The 18,071-nt window shown below is 48.0% G+C and overlaps 1 protein-coding gene across 2 annotated transcripts; it reads right to left on the bottom strand.

Annotated features, from left to right (window-relative positions):
* Positions 1-13,236: 13,236 nt before the first annotated feature.
* LOC102932250 (lymphocyte antigen 6E) lies at positions 13,237-17,789 on the bottom strand. 2 transcript variants are annotated; one of them, XR_006288335.1, is made up of 4 exons: positions 17,683-17,789; positions 16,150-16,269; positions 13,461-14,686; positions 13,237-13,401 (listed from the first exon to the last, which is right to left on the bottom strand). XR_006288335.1 is itself a non-coding variant. In XM_043538989.1 (3 exons), the coding sequence occupies exons 1-3, from the start codon at positions 17,732-17,734 to the stop codon at positions 14,478-14,480; spliced, it is 381 nt and encodes a 126-aa protein (XP_043394924.1). In that variant the 5' UTR covers positions 17,735-17,789; the 3' UTR covers positions 13,237-14,477. The 2 variants fall into 2 exon arrangements, 1 of the variants encoding a protein (XP_043394924.1); XM_043538989.1 differs by having other exon boundaries at positions 13,237-14,686.
* Between the last annotated feature and the right edge of the window lie 282 nt (positions 17,790-18,071).

Genomic DNA, 18,071 nt, shown 5'->3' with positions numbered 1-18,071 from the left:
GGGAGAGGCATGTGGGTAGCAGCCGGGATATCTCAGGGCAGGTCTAGCTAAGGCATGTCAGTTTAGACATCACTGTAGACTATGATCTCTGCAGGCCAGGGACTGTCTCTCTGTGTTATGTGTGTGTGCTATATCCAGTACAATGGTGTCTTGGTCCTTGACGGGGCTCCTTGGCATTACTGCAATACAAACAATAATTCATAATTTGTCTCCTTTGATCTTCATAATACTGACCCCCCTCCTGTTGGGATGGTGCTTAACTGGTGTGGCCATACTGAATGAATGGTGACAACATGGCTTGACATTCCTGAACTGCGAAAGAGGATTCTGGGAGCAGAATCCGTCTCTTAGCATCAGGCAGATGCCAGAGGTGAAACTGACTGGCTCCATGCTGCGTGTATGATCAGGACTCATCTTTGGGTCAGCAAATATGTCCACTTCAATGCAAACAACACGGGTAGAACATCCTGAGTGGAGCATGGGCTGACCGGGGCGTCTCTTCCCTGTTGAAGGACATCATGCCGGGGGCTGAAATGAATGATTGAGAAGGGAGTGAATGTGGGGTAATTTCAGTTGGCACCACTCTGCAGTCTCCTCCTAAAGTGGTAATTAGGTAAAAATCGGTAGCCACACGCCCACTGAACGTGCTTTTAAGACGTGTGACTCCTTTGAGGAAAAAGAGTATAAAGATCAAGCAAATTAAATTACTGTTGGGGATTCCTTCATTAACGCTTAAAGGAACAATGTTGTTAAACAGAGTAGCCACAACTCTGCCCCGTGGGTTCGAGGAGAACTGTGAACCAGAGGGGTTTCCAGGCAGCCAAGGCCTGGCCTCGAGAGAATCAGAGACAGACCAGAGGGCTGAGGAGACCAGACCTGGAGAGAGGAAGCCGTCCATAGAATTGGTAACCACCTTCTCTGTTTGCCAAGCAGGAACTGTGTGAGGCTAGCACAGGGCCTGTTTGTGTATGTTTGTGAAAGAGAGGCTGCTAAGAGGAATGTATAGCTCTTAATGTCTAACACAGGAGTTATGTGCTTAATGGAACCCTTTATCGCTTGTGTAATTCCTTCTCAAATAAACTGCTGTGTCTGCAAGATAATTACTGTGGACCTTTTTCACTGGTCTCACAGTGATCTGCTCCACTGGAAGCCATTAAAGATCCATTCAAGGGTAGTAGCCCCCTGGTGCTGACACCTCCCGGATGATGTTGTCTCGTAGCCAGGAGCTCTGCTTTGGGCTCTCTCCCGTGGGGCCTGGCCAGTGGCTGGCTGGGGCCTGATATGATTTTTATTTACTGTATTTAAAAAATACATGTCAATGGCCTCCTGGGACTCTCTGTTAGACCCTCCCCCGAATCCGGTGAGCCTGGCCCAGCTCCATGCTCCGTCTCACACCCAGCAGGGGTCACTATCCAAGTCACTGTGGGGCCAGCAGTAAGGGCAGAGAAACTGTTTCTCCAGCTCCGTTTCTGTCCTCGTGATGCCTAGCCAGGGATGGCTGCCAACAGGAAGGGAGATGGGGTGAGAACCGGAGCTCTGGGGGGAACAAGCTGGAGGGAATGGGGACTCAAGGGGGAAAGAGACTGGGGATCCCCTTTTGCCCCTGTTTCCCTTTCTACCCCCTTGAGTTATTGTGGGCCGTCAGCCTTTGCCCCTTCGCGTGTGTTCCCTTGGTACTTGTGAAAGGGGCGGGGAACTGACAGTTTCAGTTCGCTCTTCCGTTTGAATCTGGGGTGTTCTGTGCACCTGCCTAAAGCTCCGAGCACAGAGACCATCTCCTAGAAGCATTTCCCGGTAAGGGCTGTCACAGCGTGACACATACTCTGTCTTTAACAGCTCCCGCAGCTCAGTGTTCTCCCTAACATAGAATCACAGAATCATAGAACTGGCAGGGACCTCGAGAGGTCATCTAGTCCAGTCCCCTGCACTCATGGCAGGACTAAATATTATCTAGACCATCCCTGACAGGTGTTTGTCTAACATGCTCTTTAAAATCTCCAATGATGGAGATTTCACAACCTCCCTAGGCAATTTATTCCAGTGCTTAACCACCCTGACAAGAAGTTTTTCCTGATGTCCAACCTAAACCTCCCCCGCTGCAATTTAAGCCCATTGCTTCTTGTCCTGTCCTCAAAGGTTAAGAAGAACAATTCTTCTCCCTCCTCCTTGTAACAACCTTTTATGTTCTTGAAAACTGTTCTCATGTCCCCTCTCAGTCTTCTCTTCTCCAGACTAAACAAGCCCAATGTTTTCAATCTTCCCTCATGGCTCATGTTTTCTAGATCTTTAATCATTTTTGTCACTCTGGACTCTCTCCAATTTGTCCACATCGTTCCTGAAATGTGGCACCCAGAACTGGACACAGTACTCCAGATGAGGCCTAATCAGCATGGAGTAGAGCAGAAGAATTACTTCTCGTGTCTTGCTTACAACACTCCTGCTAATACAGCCCAGAATGACGTTTGCTTTTTTTGCAACAGCGTTACACTGTTGACTCATATTTAGCTGTGGTCTACTATGACCCCCAGATCCCTTTCTGCAGTACTCCTTCCTAGGCAGTCATTTCCCACTTTGTATGTGTGCAACTGATTGTTCCTTCCTAAGTGGAGTACTTTTGCATTTGTCCTTCTTGAATTTCATCCTATTTACTTCAGACCATTTCTCCAGTTTGTCCAGATCATTTTGAATTCTAATCCTAACCTCCAAAGCACTTGCAACCCCTCCCAGCTTGGTATCATCTGCAGACTTTATAAGTGTACTCTCTATGCCATTATCTAAACCACTGATGAAGATTGATTCACAGGAAAGGGCTGATGTCACTGCTCCCAGCTGTTTGAACTCTGCACCAGCCTCCGCTTTGTACATGCTAGTGCGCACAGCTCCGTCAGACCTGTGATGAGATGCCATTGCTGTTAAGTCAGCCTGGACAGATGGAACCAACCTATTCTCTCTTCCGTTGACTGAGGTCCCATTCTTAGTCAGGCAACAACAGGCAGCTCCAACTCGAAGGTCTGCTTGTATTCAGGGGAAGAGTCCCACTCCTGCAGACCGAGTGGGACACCACAGCTGAGCTCGCGACACCATTTAGCTGTGGCAGCTAATGTACCCCCTGGACAAGTGCGCTTCTGGCCCTTTCCTGTGCATAGATGATCAGCACCTCCAAGGAGCTGAAAATAACGTCCTTGTAGAATGGAAGCATCCTGGGAATGAAAGTCTAACACACGGGGTAAATTCAGGAGTCCATCGCTGCACCTGCCTCCTTGTCTACTTGATCACAGATCCCGGACCAGGCTCAACAGGCTACTCTCTGGCTCATCCAGAGTTGCTGCAGCTATGCGCTAGGTTGGCATGGTTGTCATCGCCATGTTGTGACTATGAAGCAGCATTCCAGACAACGACTCATGGGGTGGAAGAATGTGCAGGAGTGCAGAGCAGGTTACAAGGCCTAGCCGCACTTGCTACAGAGATTGTCCCCTGCCTACAGAGGCTGGACGTCGAGCTCTGATATCTGCATGCAAGAAGATTAGGGTCCAGACACAGCTGCAGGCCCTGTTCCTGTCCACTGCCTCCTCCTCGCCCCTTAGAAAGAACTGTGACCTCCAAGCTTCCATTAAGAAAACATTCAGGAGATCAAGAGACCGCTGGATCCCCCCCACTTGCTGTATCTTCATAGAATCATAGAACATCAGGGTAGGAAGGGACCTCAGGAGGTCATCTAGTCCAACCCCCTGCTCAAAGCAGGACCAATCTCCAATTTTTGCCCCAGATCCCTAAATGCCCCCCTCAAGGGTTGAGCTCAAAACCCTGGGTTTAGTAGGCTAATGCTCAAACCACTGAGCTATCCCTCCCCCATCTTGGCACCCTTTGATCAATCCTGGAGGTTTTCTCCTGCGGGGTCTGAGTTTGGCCACAGACTCCTCCAGCCCCGCTTTGGAGAGGACACTCTACGAAAAGCCCATCTCTGACTCCCATCTCCCCACTCTCATCACTTCAGTCCAGTCCTTGGGTTCACATCCCCTCCTCTGGGATAGCCACGCTGTTAGAAGTTGCGCCCTATAAACAAGGGCCCATAAACTGTATGGCAAGGAACTCTGGCTTCTGTCCACTCTGGGAATATTCTGCAGCCAGGAAATTAAGACACGGATCTTGGCTTTTCCTGAATTTGATACGAAAATGATTTGTGCGGTTTATTGTCCTTCTCATTTTGTTTATTTTGGTAATAAGTTCTCTTTAGTTTAGTCTACCCATAATTATCTATCTTCATTGGGTCTTAAATTCTTTCAGTGGCAATGCACACCATACCACAGCCAGTGTAGATGTTGTAGGGGTTAGGGGAAGGTTTGTCAGCTGTATAAAATGGAATGAGGATTTCTGACTCCAGAAGAGACCCGGGCAGTGGGCAGGGGTTGGGGGATAAGCACATTAGTTGGCTGTTTCTTCTAAAATCACCAGCAGTGAAATAGTTAACAATGTTATCTTTAAAACTGCCCTCATTAAGCTGCAAGAGTTCACACTCAACAGAGATGAATGGGGCAGTTTGAGACATTGTTTCCGGCTGCCTGCAGACTCAGGAAGAATAGACAGGCAGTTCAGGTTTTCAGGGTTATCTGTGGCACAGGAACTAAGACATTAAGGCTTGGATTTTCAACAGCACAAGGCCCGTCAAAAAGCACCGAGGTGGGTTAGGAGCACAATTCCCACGGGAAATCAAAGGCATGCGTGCTCCTCACTCACTCAGGGGCCATGTGCGCCTCACTAAGGTGCTTTTTTTGCACCTTTTTTTAAATGAAAGATTATATTTTGGAGACTAGGAATAGATTCTGTGGCAAATTCCATGGCCAGTGAATATACAGCGCAAGCTAAAAAGCACACGCAACCTCTCCTGGCTGCTTTCCCTTTAAGAAGAGGCACTTCTTCATGCCCCTAATAACTTGTTTGTCACCTAGAGCAACTTCCGTCAGAGGATCGCAAATTACTGTACAGCCGTTACTGAACTGAGCCTTCCCCGTGAGGTACAGATAGGTAATGGGAGGACACCGAGGTTAAGAAGTTTGCAAAGGTTCAAGCAGGATGTGTGTGGAGAGATGGGGACAGAACCAGTCCTGCCTCTTAATTAAAATCATCCTTCCTGTTTCCACCTGTGGCGTGTAGGATCTGAACCGCTGCTGAGTGCAGACACCCTTTTCCATGGATGCTGCTCCTGATCACAGTGATTCAAAGTGGCCTGGGCAAATTTTAGACAATACAGTGGGGTTTGAAAGTATGGGCTCCAGATTTTACATTGTTATGTACTGAGGCTGGAACAAAGGAACCAGAGAGAAATTTTCCTGGAGCTAATAAAAAGAATGTCCCCCTAGGGCATTGATTCAAAGTGGCTTTATTGTTCCCCACCTGGTAGGGCTGGCATCTACAGCTAGTCCTGGAATGGGCACGTTTTGCTCTTACACAATGGAAGACAGTCAAACTTTATTTGTCCAACATCTGTCAAACCAACTGTATCCAAAGGGCTTTCCCGATTTCAGTGCCCCTTTGTTAGTACTCTGCAATTCATCCGACTGGGCACATCCCAGGCCAGGCGGCAGCACTTAGAGGTTGAGCTTCTCTGGTTCTCAGCCCCCCACCCCACCCCCCCGCCCGCCCGAGACAGGAGGCAATGCTGTAAATCAGCTGAGAGCTGGAGGGTTGCACCTAGCAAAGCACAGAACCGCGGCGTGAAAGGCAACAGAGAAACCCTTTGCTAAGGGATCTGAGACGCCTCTTGGAAAAAGGGGTGTTGTAGAACTTTGCCGAGTGGGGCCTGTTCCCCCAATAGGGAAGCCTGAGCAGAAGTCAAGTTCTCTTGTCTCAGCCCAACACAGCCCAGCTCAGAGGACACAGACAAAACTGGCAACCCTCCCCCCACCCCTCCCCCGGGCTACTGCCCTGTGGCTGGGTTCATCCTGATTGCAGACTGAGAGCAGGAAGTGGAAATGGATTCTCCACCTACATTCTCTGGACAATCCCCGGAACATTTTTTGGTGATGAGGATCAGACACTCATCATCTGACCCAGGACCGGAAAACAAAGGGCAGCATTATTACAAAAGTTCCCTATTTTCCGATAACCGAAAGGAGATCATTGTATTGCAGTAGCAAAGCAGCAGGGACTGATGGGGAGGGCATTTCTTAGCAATTAATAACAAAAGAGGGGGAAGTTCTAGCTCAGGTTTCATATTTGCCAGGAAATGCACCAACCGTGCTGTGTTCACTGCTTACATGCAGAGAAGTTAGATAAAAATGTAACTTTATTTCATAGAATTCAGAACACAAGAACCCACAAAACCGAGAGAGGCAAAGCTCCCTAGAATAGAGCTGCACAAGTCACTCCACCTGGCTGGGAGTGTGCCTCTTAGGCCAGGTACCATAGAATACCAGGACTGGAAGGGATCTCAGGAGATCATCTAGTCCAACCCCCTGCTCAAAGCAGGGCCAATCCCCAATTAAATCATCCAACAGATTTTTGCCCCATATCCCTAAATGGCCCCCTCAAGGATTGAGATCACAACCCTGGGTTGAGCAGGCCAATGCTCAAACCACTGAGCTATCCCTCCCCCCCACACAGGTACACAGCTTGGCTTGAGCGACCGCACTAAAGAACAGCAGCATGGACGTTACAGCACGGCAGTGGCTTGGGCTAGCCACCTGAGCTCAGATGCAGGGGGTAGAAAATATGCTACCGGTCCCAGTATCTGCCGTCCTTTTTCCCCATTCCATCGCGCCACCATAATTTTGAATGGACACCATTTGCCATAGGCAGAAAACCCTGGGAGGTTTGTATGGTGAGGTTTTTGCAGTTTGCTGTCTTTCATCTTGTGCTCTCGGTGATTCTGGTCTAAATAAACCAAATCTGGTACGTAGCCGATGTCTTAAAAAGCACTTTGCTGGACTCTTTGAAGTGGCAGACGATGCAGTAAACTTATATGTGAACAGAAACTTTGCAATGCAGCGTGGCAGGGTCTCTCATCATTTCCGATTTAAGCCTGTGTCCGTGTCTACCCAAAACGCTCTGCCGATCCATTTGAGGCTGGGTGGCAAGGAGCCAAGCTCGTATGTTTCACAGAGTTTTGCCATAGTCATGTCTGAAAAGCCTCCCAAATAAATTGTGGGCCGTTACCTGAAACGAATGCCTCAGGTAACCCACAGGTGGCAAACGTACTGTGAAGTACTTCGGCTCTTTCGACAGAAGAGGTTGTTGTCACCTGCACCGCCTCTGCACACCCGGAACAAGCATCAACCACCACTGAACACATTGCCATGGCCCACATCCATGTGTGACCTGGTACCTTTTCTGGCATGTTTCAATGCCTTTTACAGGAGTCACACTGGCTACTTTCCATTTCTATATCTCGATCTAACACTGGCCACCAGAAATAACTTCTGGCCACCCCCTTCATTTTTACTACTCCGGGGTGCTACTCAGGTCATTCTGCTAGCATTCTTCTCTGTAAGCCTTTAGGTACTAGTGCTTATAGTCCCTATAGAAAACCACCATCTTCCATGGAGAACTCCAGATTCCTGTAAGGGCCATGTGGCTTCTTGGTTATGAGAAATGGCCACTCTGGAAGCATAATCAAAGTTGGCTCATTTCTTGTTTCCAGAGCAATTTCCTTAGCTGTAATAGGGAGGTCATCTAGGAAAGAGATTCTATACACAGAATTTCCCTCTCTCTGTTTCCCTGTGTAAAGGGGCAAACCACAAAGCAGTCTCCACAGCTCCACATAATTGCAGTGCCATGTCATGGACACCATTCAAAAGCCTCTCCCATGTATAAGTCCGAAACCAAATTAATCTCTGAGAGCCTCTTTCAGAAAATTCCCAAAGCAAGGAGTGGCAGACAGGTTTTTCAGGCTTGCCAAAAATTCAGAGATTCTTTCTCCTTCTGTTGGCTTTCTTCGATGAAACTTACATCGCTCTGTTAAAAAAAATGGTAGAAGACACATAATGTATCCTTCTAATCTCTGTTACATCCTTAATTTCCATTTTACCATGTTCTTGTGGCAAACCTGTGGCTTTAGGCACTTCCTCTTAGCCTCAGGTGGCAGGTGACCAGGGTTCATCGCCGAATTTGGTCTGATGGTTGGCTCATTAGCTTTCCCGGGCCGGGTATTGCTGGGGAGCGTGACATGAATACTGATCCGTGCTCCCCGCTTTTGGCACTGCAGATGTGGTTTAACCCACCAATGTTAGGAAGCCAGCCCTCTGTGTAGCAGTATCTTCTAGAACATTGGTCTAAAACCACTGGTTAAGTCTTTGAGGACAGAACAGGTTGCAAAATTGTCCTCTGTTTCATTAAATTGGAACTGTGCATCTTTAGTCCATGCAGCCATTTTATCCTTGCTCTCCCTCTTCTTTATTTTTGTATAATCCCGTCCTTGGCACTGGTTTCTTTGTTGTGCTCTCAGCATTCACACAGAGAAGTTAGGTACCAACGCAAATTGATTTCTCAGAAGTCAGAACATGCAAACCCCAAAACAGAGAGAAAACAATGGGCTGCTCCCTAAAACAGAGAGGCACAACTCACCACACTTTGCTTTACACTGGCTGGCTGCAAACAAACTGTTATCTCAGGCTTTGGTGGGGAGCCCCTACCTTGCACTCCGCCAATAGCTTGGAATTCCACCACAGTCCTCAATACACAACCCAGAGGTCATTACTGGTACTAGGAACCCCTGAAACCATTGAGCATGGCATTCACTTTACAGCACTGGCAGGTACCGGGCAGTAGTTAATGTCCAGAGAATCTCTGCTCCCAGATTCCTGGCTAGGATCTTCAAACAGCCAAGCAGGCATGTTAGAGAATCCATTCTGGGTTTTACACTTAGCCCTGTACATAGAAGGATGGGACCATGGCAGTTTGGGGAGTTCAGTGTGGAAACCCATGTGGTACAGATGTGCATTTCTCTACAGGGCTGTTCATGATCGGGGGAAACAACACGGGCCATTAACTAATCCGGGGAGCCGGAATTTGTTCTTGACATGTCAGACCAACTGAAAAAAACATGTTAGCTATAGTTAAGGTTGCTAAGGGGAAATAATGCCCAACTGAAACTGACAAAAGTCAGGCAATATAGAGTAGAGCCATAGCACCACAAGAAATCAACAAGGCACATGGGATTTTGTACCCCACGCAGGCAAGGGATGAGGGCCTGAGAGGCCAATTAAGCCCCCAGGCTGCACCTATGGGGTGCCCCAGATTTAATTACAGATGAAGCCCAGCTAGAGAAGGAGCTGGGTGGTATAAAGGCAGGAGGTCTGGAGCAGAAGGGGGCTGGGCTGGCTTGAGAGAGCTGGGAGGGAAGAGGCTGGCTGGGAGGAGTTGTGACAGGGCTGGGGCTGCTGAAATAGGGTTCAGAAGGCTGCCGGCCTGCTGAGCTGTAGCTGGCTGAGAAGCCAGGCAGAGTGAGATGGAAGAGACAACAAACAACACTGACACCAGGACAGACGCTGAGGCTAGGGAAAGCATGAAGGAAGACTGGAGGCAAACGAGGAAAAAGAAAAGGGTAGATTCTCTGGCACCAGAAGAAGGACCTGCAAGGAGGAGGGCAAGGAAGGGAAATGGCAAAAATTACAGAATTGTAAATTCCTTAGATGAGGACATAAGGACAGGGGATATCAACCCCCTGAGGATGGCAGTGTGGATCAGAACAAGTGCTGGAGATATGGTAAGAGCTAAGAAACTACCTGGAGGAAACTGGTTAGTGGAATGTAAAAACAAAGAATAAGTAGGGAACTCCGTAAGACAAAGGGACTAGGTAAAATGAAAAAAAGCTGTCAGCTTGTCATAAATATAAAGGGAAGGGTAAACCCCTTTAAAATCCCTCCTGGCCAGAGGAAGAATCCTCTCACCTGTAAAGGGTTAAGAAGCTAAAGGTAACCTCGCTGGCACCTGACCAAAATGACCAATGAGGAAACAAGATATTTTCAAAAGCTGGGAGGAGGGAGAGAAACAAAGGGTCTGTGTCTGTCTGTATGCTGCTTTTGCCAGGGACAGAACAGGAATGGAGTCTTAGAACTTTTTGTAAGTAATCTAGCTAGATATGTGTTAGATTACGATTTCTTTAAATGGCTGAGAAAAGAACTGTGCTGAATAGAATGACTATCCCTGTCTGTGTGTCTTTTTTGTAACTTAAGGTTTTGCCTAGAGGGATTCTCTATGTTTTGAATCTAATTACCCTGTAAGGTATCTACCATCCTGATTTTACAGAGGTGATTCCTTTACTTCTATTAAAAGTCTTCTTGTAAGAAAACTGAATGCTTTTTCATTGTTCTAAGATCCAAGGGTTTGGGTCTGTGGTCACCTATGCAAATTGATGAGGATTTTTACCAAACCTTCCCCAGGAAGTGGGGTGCAAGGGTTGGGAGGATTTTGGGGGGAAAGACGTGTCCAAACTACGTTTCCCGGTAAACCCAGTTAACGTTTAGTGGTGGCAGTGGAAATCTAGGGGCAAAGGATAAAATTAATTTGTACCTTGGGGAAGTTTTAACCTAAGCTGGTGAAAGTAAGCTTAGGAGGTTTTCATGCAGAGTACCCTAGAGTTCAGAGTGGGGAAGGAACCTTGACACAGCTACCCAAATTCCTTACAGGAGCAAGAGGGGTAGAATACAGTGTGCCAACTGAACAGTCATCAAAGAGGAAATAAAGCAAGGAAGAGGTGAAGGTCGGGTGGTAACAGCTAAGTGGCTAGTTAGCAGATGTGGGGAGTGATACAGCAAGCCCTGGACAGCTTTGTTGGTCACCTTGAATAGAAGGATGCTACCAGATAGAGTAACTTTAGGGTATCAGCCAACGACTATACTCCAGAGTTCACAGCACACAGCTGCACCAGTGCTGCTGTAACGCTGCTAATGCAGACTCTCTAAACTGCTGGGATAGTGCTCACCCATCGACTGAATTACTCCAGCCCCCACGAGCGGCGGTCGCTGTTGGCTGGAGAATCTCTCCCACTGACATAGCACCGTCCACCCCAGTGCTTAGGTCAGTCTAACGTATGTCACTCAGGGCAATGGCCTATTCACACCCCTGAGCGACATAACTTATACTGACGTAAGCTGTAGTGTGTACATAGCCTCAGAGACACAAGGTGGGAGAGGTAACATCTTTTATTGGACCAACTTCTGTTGATGAAAAAGAGACAAGCTTTTGATGAAGAAGAGCACAGAAGCTCTTCAGGTTTGGGAAAGGGGCTCCCAGAATCTGAGCAAAATGCAAGGTGGAACAGATTGTTTAGCACATATTCTAAGGGACCATTCACGGTAGAGTGGCCCATTAACACCTTTGCAGTCATGGGACAAAACTTGGGGGTTAGTAAATTATAGGATGTAATAAGCCATAAATCCAGTGTCTCTGGTCAGTCCGAGATTTTTGGTGTCTAGCAGAGTGATGAATTCAAGCTCCCAAGGTCATCTTTTGAAAGTATTGTGCAGGTTTCCTTTGAGGATGAGGACTGAGAGGTCAGCTATGGAGTGATCGCTTTGGGAAAAATGCTCACCTACAGGTGATGTCATGGGGTGTTTTCGTCTTTCATCATTTTCCTGTGTGAGTTCACTCTAGAGCGTAGTGATTGTCTGGTTTCACCCACATAGTTATTAGTGGGGCATTTAGTGCACTCGATGAGACATACCACATGTCATGATAGGCATGTGCAGGATCCTGAAAGGTGTGTTGTCAAGGGCATTGGTTATTGTAGCAGTGGAGATATGTCTGCAGGTTTTGCATCTGCTGTTCTGGCAGGGTCTGGTGCCGCTTTGAGTTGGTGGGTCCTGGTCTGTGGGGAGCTCACTTCTGATGATGAGGTTGGGTGGAGGGGGAGGGTTTGAAGGCCAGAAGAGGGGGTTCAGGAAAGATTTCTTTCAGGATGTGGTCCCCATTGAGTATGTGTTGTAGTTTGATGACACCCCAGTTGGGTTCCAATGTGGGGTGGTAGATGACAACTAGCAGTGTGCAGTCAGAGGGGTTTTATTTTGTGTTGAAGCAGGTTCTCTCGGGGTATTTCCATGATGTGATCTACTTCTCTAGTGGAGACTCCTTATTTGGTGAAGGTGGTTTTAAGTGAGTTAAGGTGTAGACCCCTACTTGTCACCTACCACGCAACAGACCAGGACACGTTGTAGTGTAGACATACCCTTTAGGCACTACTGCAATAAGCGTCACTAATAAGTAAGACATCCCTGCCTTACCTTACATTCACTCAGCTGATATTTTCAAGGCTGTCATAGAATCATAGAATATCAGGGTTGGAAGGGACCTCAGGAGGTCATCTAGTCCAACCCCCTGCTCAAAGCAGGACCATCCCCAACTAAATCATCCCAGCCAGGGCCTTGTCAAGCCAGGCCTTAAAAACCTCTAAGGATGGAGATACCACTACCTCCCTAGGGAACCTATTCTAGTGCTTCCCCACCCTCCTGGTGAAATAGTGTTTCCTGATATCCAACCTAGACCTCCCCCAGTGCAACTTGAGACCATTGCTCCTTGTCCTGTCCTCTGCCACCACTGCCACAGCAACCAAGGGGTCTAGAACGTTTAGATTTTATCTGAATGGAAGCTTAGTTTCCAGAAAAAAATTCTGCTGGACAGAGTGGGTTCTGTGGCTGATTGCCTGACCCCAGTATGCACAAGGCACTCAGACATTCCTGACTACTTTCCCTTTAAGTGCAAGAAGGGGCCTTTCTTCCCCTTTATAATAGTCCTTGCTGCTTATAGAGCCCCTTCCACTGGAAGCTCTTAAATCACTTCATACCCCCCGATGATGGATTAAACCTCACTACCCCTGATGACGGGGCAGGGAAGTCTCATTATCCCATTCCTTGCAGATGGGGAGATGGAGGTACAGAAATGCGACATGATTTTCCTGAGCGCGCACCCCTCCCCTCCGTGTGGCATCCCATTGCCACCTGTGGGCTTGTGACACCTTGCTGGGAGCAGCACCCCACTTCTGGGCACCCCTTAAAAGGCCACTTCACCTCATGGCACTGCCTCTGCGGCATGAGATCAAACGGAGGCAGATTTTTATATATAAACACACTAGACAGCCCCAGCTAGTGTGTGCCATGGAATAGAGCAATCTGGAGTAAATACTGGCACCGATAACTATAGTTTCAGTACCATACAGACTCAGACCTCCCGTCTTCTTGTTCCCAATTTGGCAGGGCTGTTTTCTCCAGCTAGCCCAGAGTTGACACATCAGACGCGTACGCAATGGAATAAAATGACACTTTATTTTGTCCAGCATCTGTCCGACAGAGTGTTTCGAAAAGGGCTTTTCACAGAGTGAAACAATACAAGCCAGCAACTGGTATATGGCCAAACTTACTGACCCTCTGAGCTGCATATGATAATCTTCAGAAGTTCGAGAGCCCAGGGTGCCTGCCGGGGCTCGGAGCTTCAGCCCCACTCCTGCTGAAGCCCCGAGCCCCAGCAGGCACCTCCCGTGGGGCTGAAGGCCCAAGACCCCCCTCCCAGCAGGGCAGAAGCCTGTAGCCCGACCACTCTGCCGCAGGACACAAGCCCTGAGCTCCCCCACCCCAGGCTGGTAGGTGGAGAATGGGGTGGGGGTGCTCCCTGAGCCACACTTTAACTGTAAAAGAGCCGCATGTGGGTGACAAGCCATGGTTTGGCCATGCCTGGTATATGGGGAAAAAAGACAGAAATCAGTGGTGGGAACAAAATATAGGTGAATAAACTCAACTCTTCTTTCATTCACCAGGGCTGATGTTAGCGGGGCAGAAGGGGGACAGACCTGGGAGTAAAGGTCTGTTCAGAAACACAGGGAGGCTGCTGGTGAGTGAGCCGGGGAGGAGAAGGCTCTCTTGCTGTCAGTGGTGAAGGGAGGCAGAGAGGAGACTGGCGCCAGGAGAATTACACAGGGCCTGGGGCAGAGGTTGGAACAAGTAACTCTAACAGTGTTAGTACTTTGCGCGATATGGCGCCCTTCTCATCAGGCAGCGCCGTTCAGCTGAGCGTCCCAGGTCACCAACGCCAAGCATGGAGGTGTGGTTGTGTCAGAGACAGAACCACGGTGCGAAAACGGAGAGCGGAATGACTTGCTGATGGAATCTGAAGTGACTCTGAGGCCAAGTCTAGCTAGTGGTATGACTCCCAGCCCATGTAGACGTACTAGCACCAACTCTCATCGAGCAGGATGCTAACAATAGAAGTGTAGTCACGGCAACGCGGGCAGCGGACGCGCACTTGGGGCAACTAGGCCCTGCTGCTGCTTGCTGCGGCTCCATGTTACCATGGCTACACTCGTACTTTTAGCGTGCTCGCTCAGTGAGAGCTAGAGCGCGAGGACATCTATGTGAGCTGGGGTAGACATAGCCTTGACGGGCATAGGGCAGTGTTAACCCGGGTGAAACCTTTGCACAGAGGATGTTTGGTGTCTCACTGGGGAAGCTCAAGCTGGTTCTTTGGGACGTCACGTCCTCCTTTTCCTGGCCCCTTCACAGCCCGGATCTGAGGACATAGATGAGACTGGCCAGGATCCCCACGGCCATCACTGTGTAGCTGGTTTTCACGCTGCTGGCCCCGCTGATGTTGCACAAGGAATGCTGACAGCAGGAAGTAGACATGGCTGCTATGCCTAGGTTCCACTTTGTTTGAGGACACTCAGCAGAACATGCCTTGGTGATGCGGTACTCAGCTTTCTCACCTTCATGGGGAAAGAGAAACAGAGCCAAGAATCCTTATTCAGGAGTCCCCCTGAGTTCTGGCAACTCTGCTTATCAAGGAGATAATGGTACTAAAGCAGCTAATCAACAAGAGCCAAAGGGAAGGGCATTTCTCAGCATTTATGACTGGTTGATTTGCCTCAGGCTTTTAACCCAGCCAGTCCATCTGCTAGGCAGTGCCCGACCTAACACTCATTGTTGCTAATCCATACTCTGGAGACACTCAGCACAGCAATCATGTCACAGCACCGGTCTCTTGATAGCAGTTACGGACCAGTATGCAGCAGCATGGGAATGTTTAGGTATGTTTTCTAATTCCTTTAATCATTATAGTGATAGACTAAAGGAGCTCAATCTATGTATTTAAGTTAGTTGGGGATTGGTCCTGCTTTGAGCAGGGGAGTGGACTAGATGACCTCCTGAGGTCTCTTCCAACCCTAATCTTCTATGATTCTATGTAGTTTAGCAAAGAGACGGTTAAGGGGTGACTTTTGATCACAATCTATAAGAACGTACATGAGGAACAAATATTTGATAATGGGCTCTTCGATCTAGCAGAAAAAGGTCTAATATCATCCAGTGGCTGGAAGCTGAATCTAGACAAATTCCGACCGGAAAGAAGCGTGGTTACATTTTTAACACAGAGGGTAGTTAACCATTGAAAGAATTTAGCAGGGGTCATGGTGGATTCTCCATCACTGGCAATTTTTCGGTCAAGATTGGATGGGTTTTTTCTAAAAAAAATCTGCTCTAGGAATTGTTCTGGGGCAGTTCTCTGGCCTGTGCTATACAGGAGGTCAGACTAGATCACCCCCATGGTCCCTTCTGGCCTTGGAGTCTAGGAAGCGATGAACATCCTCTCCAGATTCCTGACCATGGCTTTGGAACAGCCAAAGGAGAGACCACACCCTAGAGAATCCTTCCCAGGATTCAAACGGAGCCCATGGAATGTGGCGGGAGGAGGATTGGGGAGTTTGAGGCTTTTGCGGAGACCGGTGCAGTGCAGATACTATCGATATGGTTCACAGCTATGCGCCCCACTCCCACTAGGAACCTGGGTCAGTGCCCACACCTCGAGCAGTAGGAGATGCACAGCACAATGCAGATATATTTTTGAGCATCAAGATCAGGTAATGGGATTTTGCACGTAAATTCTATTTCTCCAAATAGGTCCCTCCCTGGAGTGTGATTAGTGAGGATCTATCCCCGGTGAGAAGGGATACAGGTCACTTGAAGTGTCTTACTGCTGTGCAGTTTGCTCTTCATACGCTATGCTCATGACTCCTGAGTAATTATTCATCCTCCCAGGAGAGGGAAGAAAGAGTCCAGCTCCCTGGCACAGGGGTGAGGCAGAGGACCTATTGTGTCGTCAATAAACTGATACCCAGAGATCCTGGTGATCACAGCCTTAGACAAACCTTACTGAGATATTGTGCGTACTCACCAAGCCCTGTTTTCGTGTAGGTTGTTAGACAGTATTTGTCGTTCTCTGCACAGCTAGTTATTTTAATACAATTCCAGTTGGAGGGCTCATCGTTACAAGTGAAGCACTGCAGTGAGTAAACTGCAAAAGGAAGACGCAACACAGTTTAGACCCTGGCAGAACACTCCTCTTTGGAACAGCACTGAGAAAACCGGCTGATCCTACTCGGGAAATAGTGTAAAGTGCTATCAAATGTACGGAGTTGAACAGACTGGAAAAATAGGGACAGATGCTTTTTCTCTAATCTCAGGCACAGTAACCACAGATGTTATGTCTAACAGCAGTAGAAACGTTTCAGACAATGATTGTTGATGTCCTTTTACATGACAATTGAACAGTAATGCTCACTGGTTAATAGCCAGAACTTCTCCATCATAGACGGCTCCAGACAGGGAACAAAAGATAAACATATAGCACACACAGCTTTTCTCTCTGAAGGTCTCCCCACAATGCACTGAGCAAACTCAGACCTATCTTGGCTCCAATGCTTCAAATACTTTGTCTAACCTGACACATGTAAATCGTCCCAGTGAGTTCGACAGGATTACTTATATGCAGACCATGACTCACCTGTGCAGTTGTTTACAAGGTCAGGGAGGTAGTTTTGAAAAGCAGATTGAGATCAGGAATCCTTGGAGAAGAACAACTATCTCCTTGAAAGGATCCAGCCGCTGGCCTTTCAGCTAGAACTTATCGCTCTGATTGCGTATCGTTAGATCCTCTAGCAAATATCTGCTATATCGTTGTACAAATTTATTTTGTATTTGATCACATTTGTTAAACTCTTGCCCAAGGGCTCCACCCAGCATGGTGCTGAGCACGCCGGTCCCCAGCCAGCAAAACACTTTATCACCTGCTGAACTTTCTACATGGGAGTAATCCTATTGACTTCAATGAGAGTATTCACATGCGTACCACTAAGAATGTGATTACGTGCTTTGCTGGATAGGAAGCAGCATGAACAGCACTGGGCAGGATCAAACCCCATGCGACAGGATAGTTATGGAAGGTTATTTCTGTAAGGAAATGGTACTGGCCAGCACTGGTCATCTGAGTAAAAGGCTCAAGATTGCAGAGTGTATAAATGATCTTTGTCCAATGTCTAGGTAGGTCTCCAGAACTAGCTTTGTCCTGTATTGTCCTCTCCCTCGGGCCCTCATAATATGCAGCTGGTAGACCGGGCACCTAGTTTAGGGGCATGGGACTGTGGTCCTTTGTATAGCCCAGTATTCAAGAGTACAAAGCTTTGCACCTGGCATGGCTCTCTGAATGGAATGGAATGAAACTAACTCCCTGAAGGCGCTTTGAAATACCCCAGTCACAAGCTGGGGCTCAAAGACAGCAAAGGGGACAGCACCAGTGTCAATTCACTGTTGACTGTCACATATTCACCACTGAGGCTGTAAAATCTCCCTGTGTCCCTGCCATTTCTAGGCTGGTTCTCTCTCATCTGCACATTCTTTGTCTAGCAGAGAAGAATCATGAGCATCTCACCTTGCTCCGCGCACAGGACTGCAGCCAACAGGGCGAAAAGCAAAGCCTTCATCTTCGCTACGTCTTCGCAGCCTTTGCAATCAGGGCAGTTCCATCCAGGGCAGGTTTTATAGCTGTGTGGTGTTTGCATTTCCTTCCTAGGATGATGGTGATTTGAGGGGGTGGGGTGTGAGCCATAGCATAGGACACAAGATTGATGGGTGTGTGTCTGTGTGAGAGACAGCGAAATAACCTCTCCCTACGGAAAGTTTCTGCCTGATTCTTTCAGTTAGTGTTTGGCTTATGCCCCACGAAAGAGTAGGGAATGCCTGTGAGAAAGTTTCTTCCTTATGCTTTGTTTTAGAAGGTGCCTTTGGGGGAAATGGCTAGTTTTGTTTTTTGCATTTTCT

Source organism: Chelonia mydas, chromosome 2, assembly GCF_015237465.2.
Source record: "Chelonia mydas isolate rCheMyd1 chromosome 2, rCheMyd1.pri.v2, whole genome shotgun sequence".
In the NCBI taxonomy this organism is placed as follows: domain Eukaryota; kingdom Metazoa; phylum Chordata; order Testudines; family Cheloniidae; genus Chelonia; species Chelonia mydas.
This window is presented reverse-complemented; position numbering and strand designations above follow the sequence as displayed.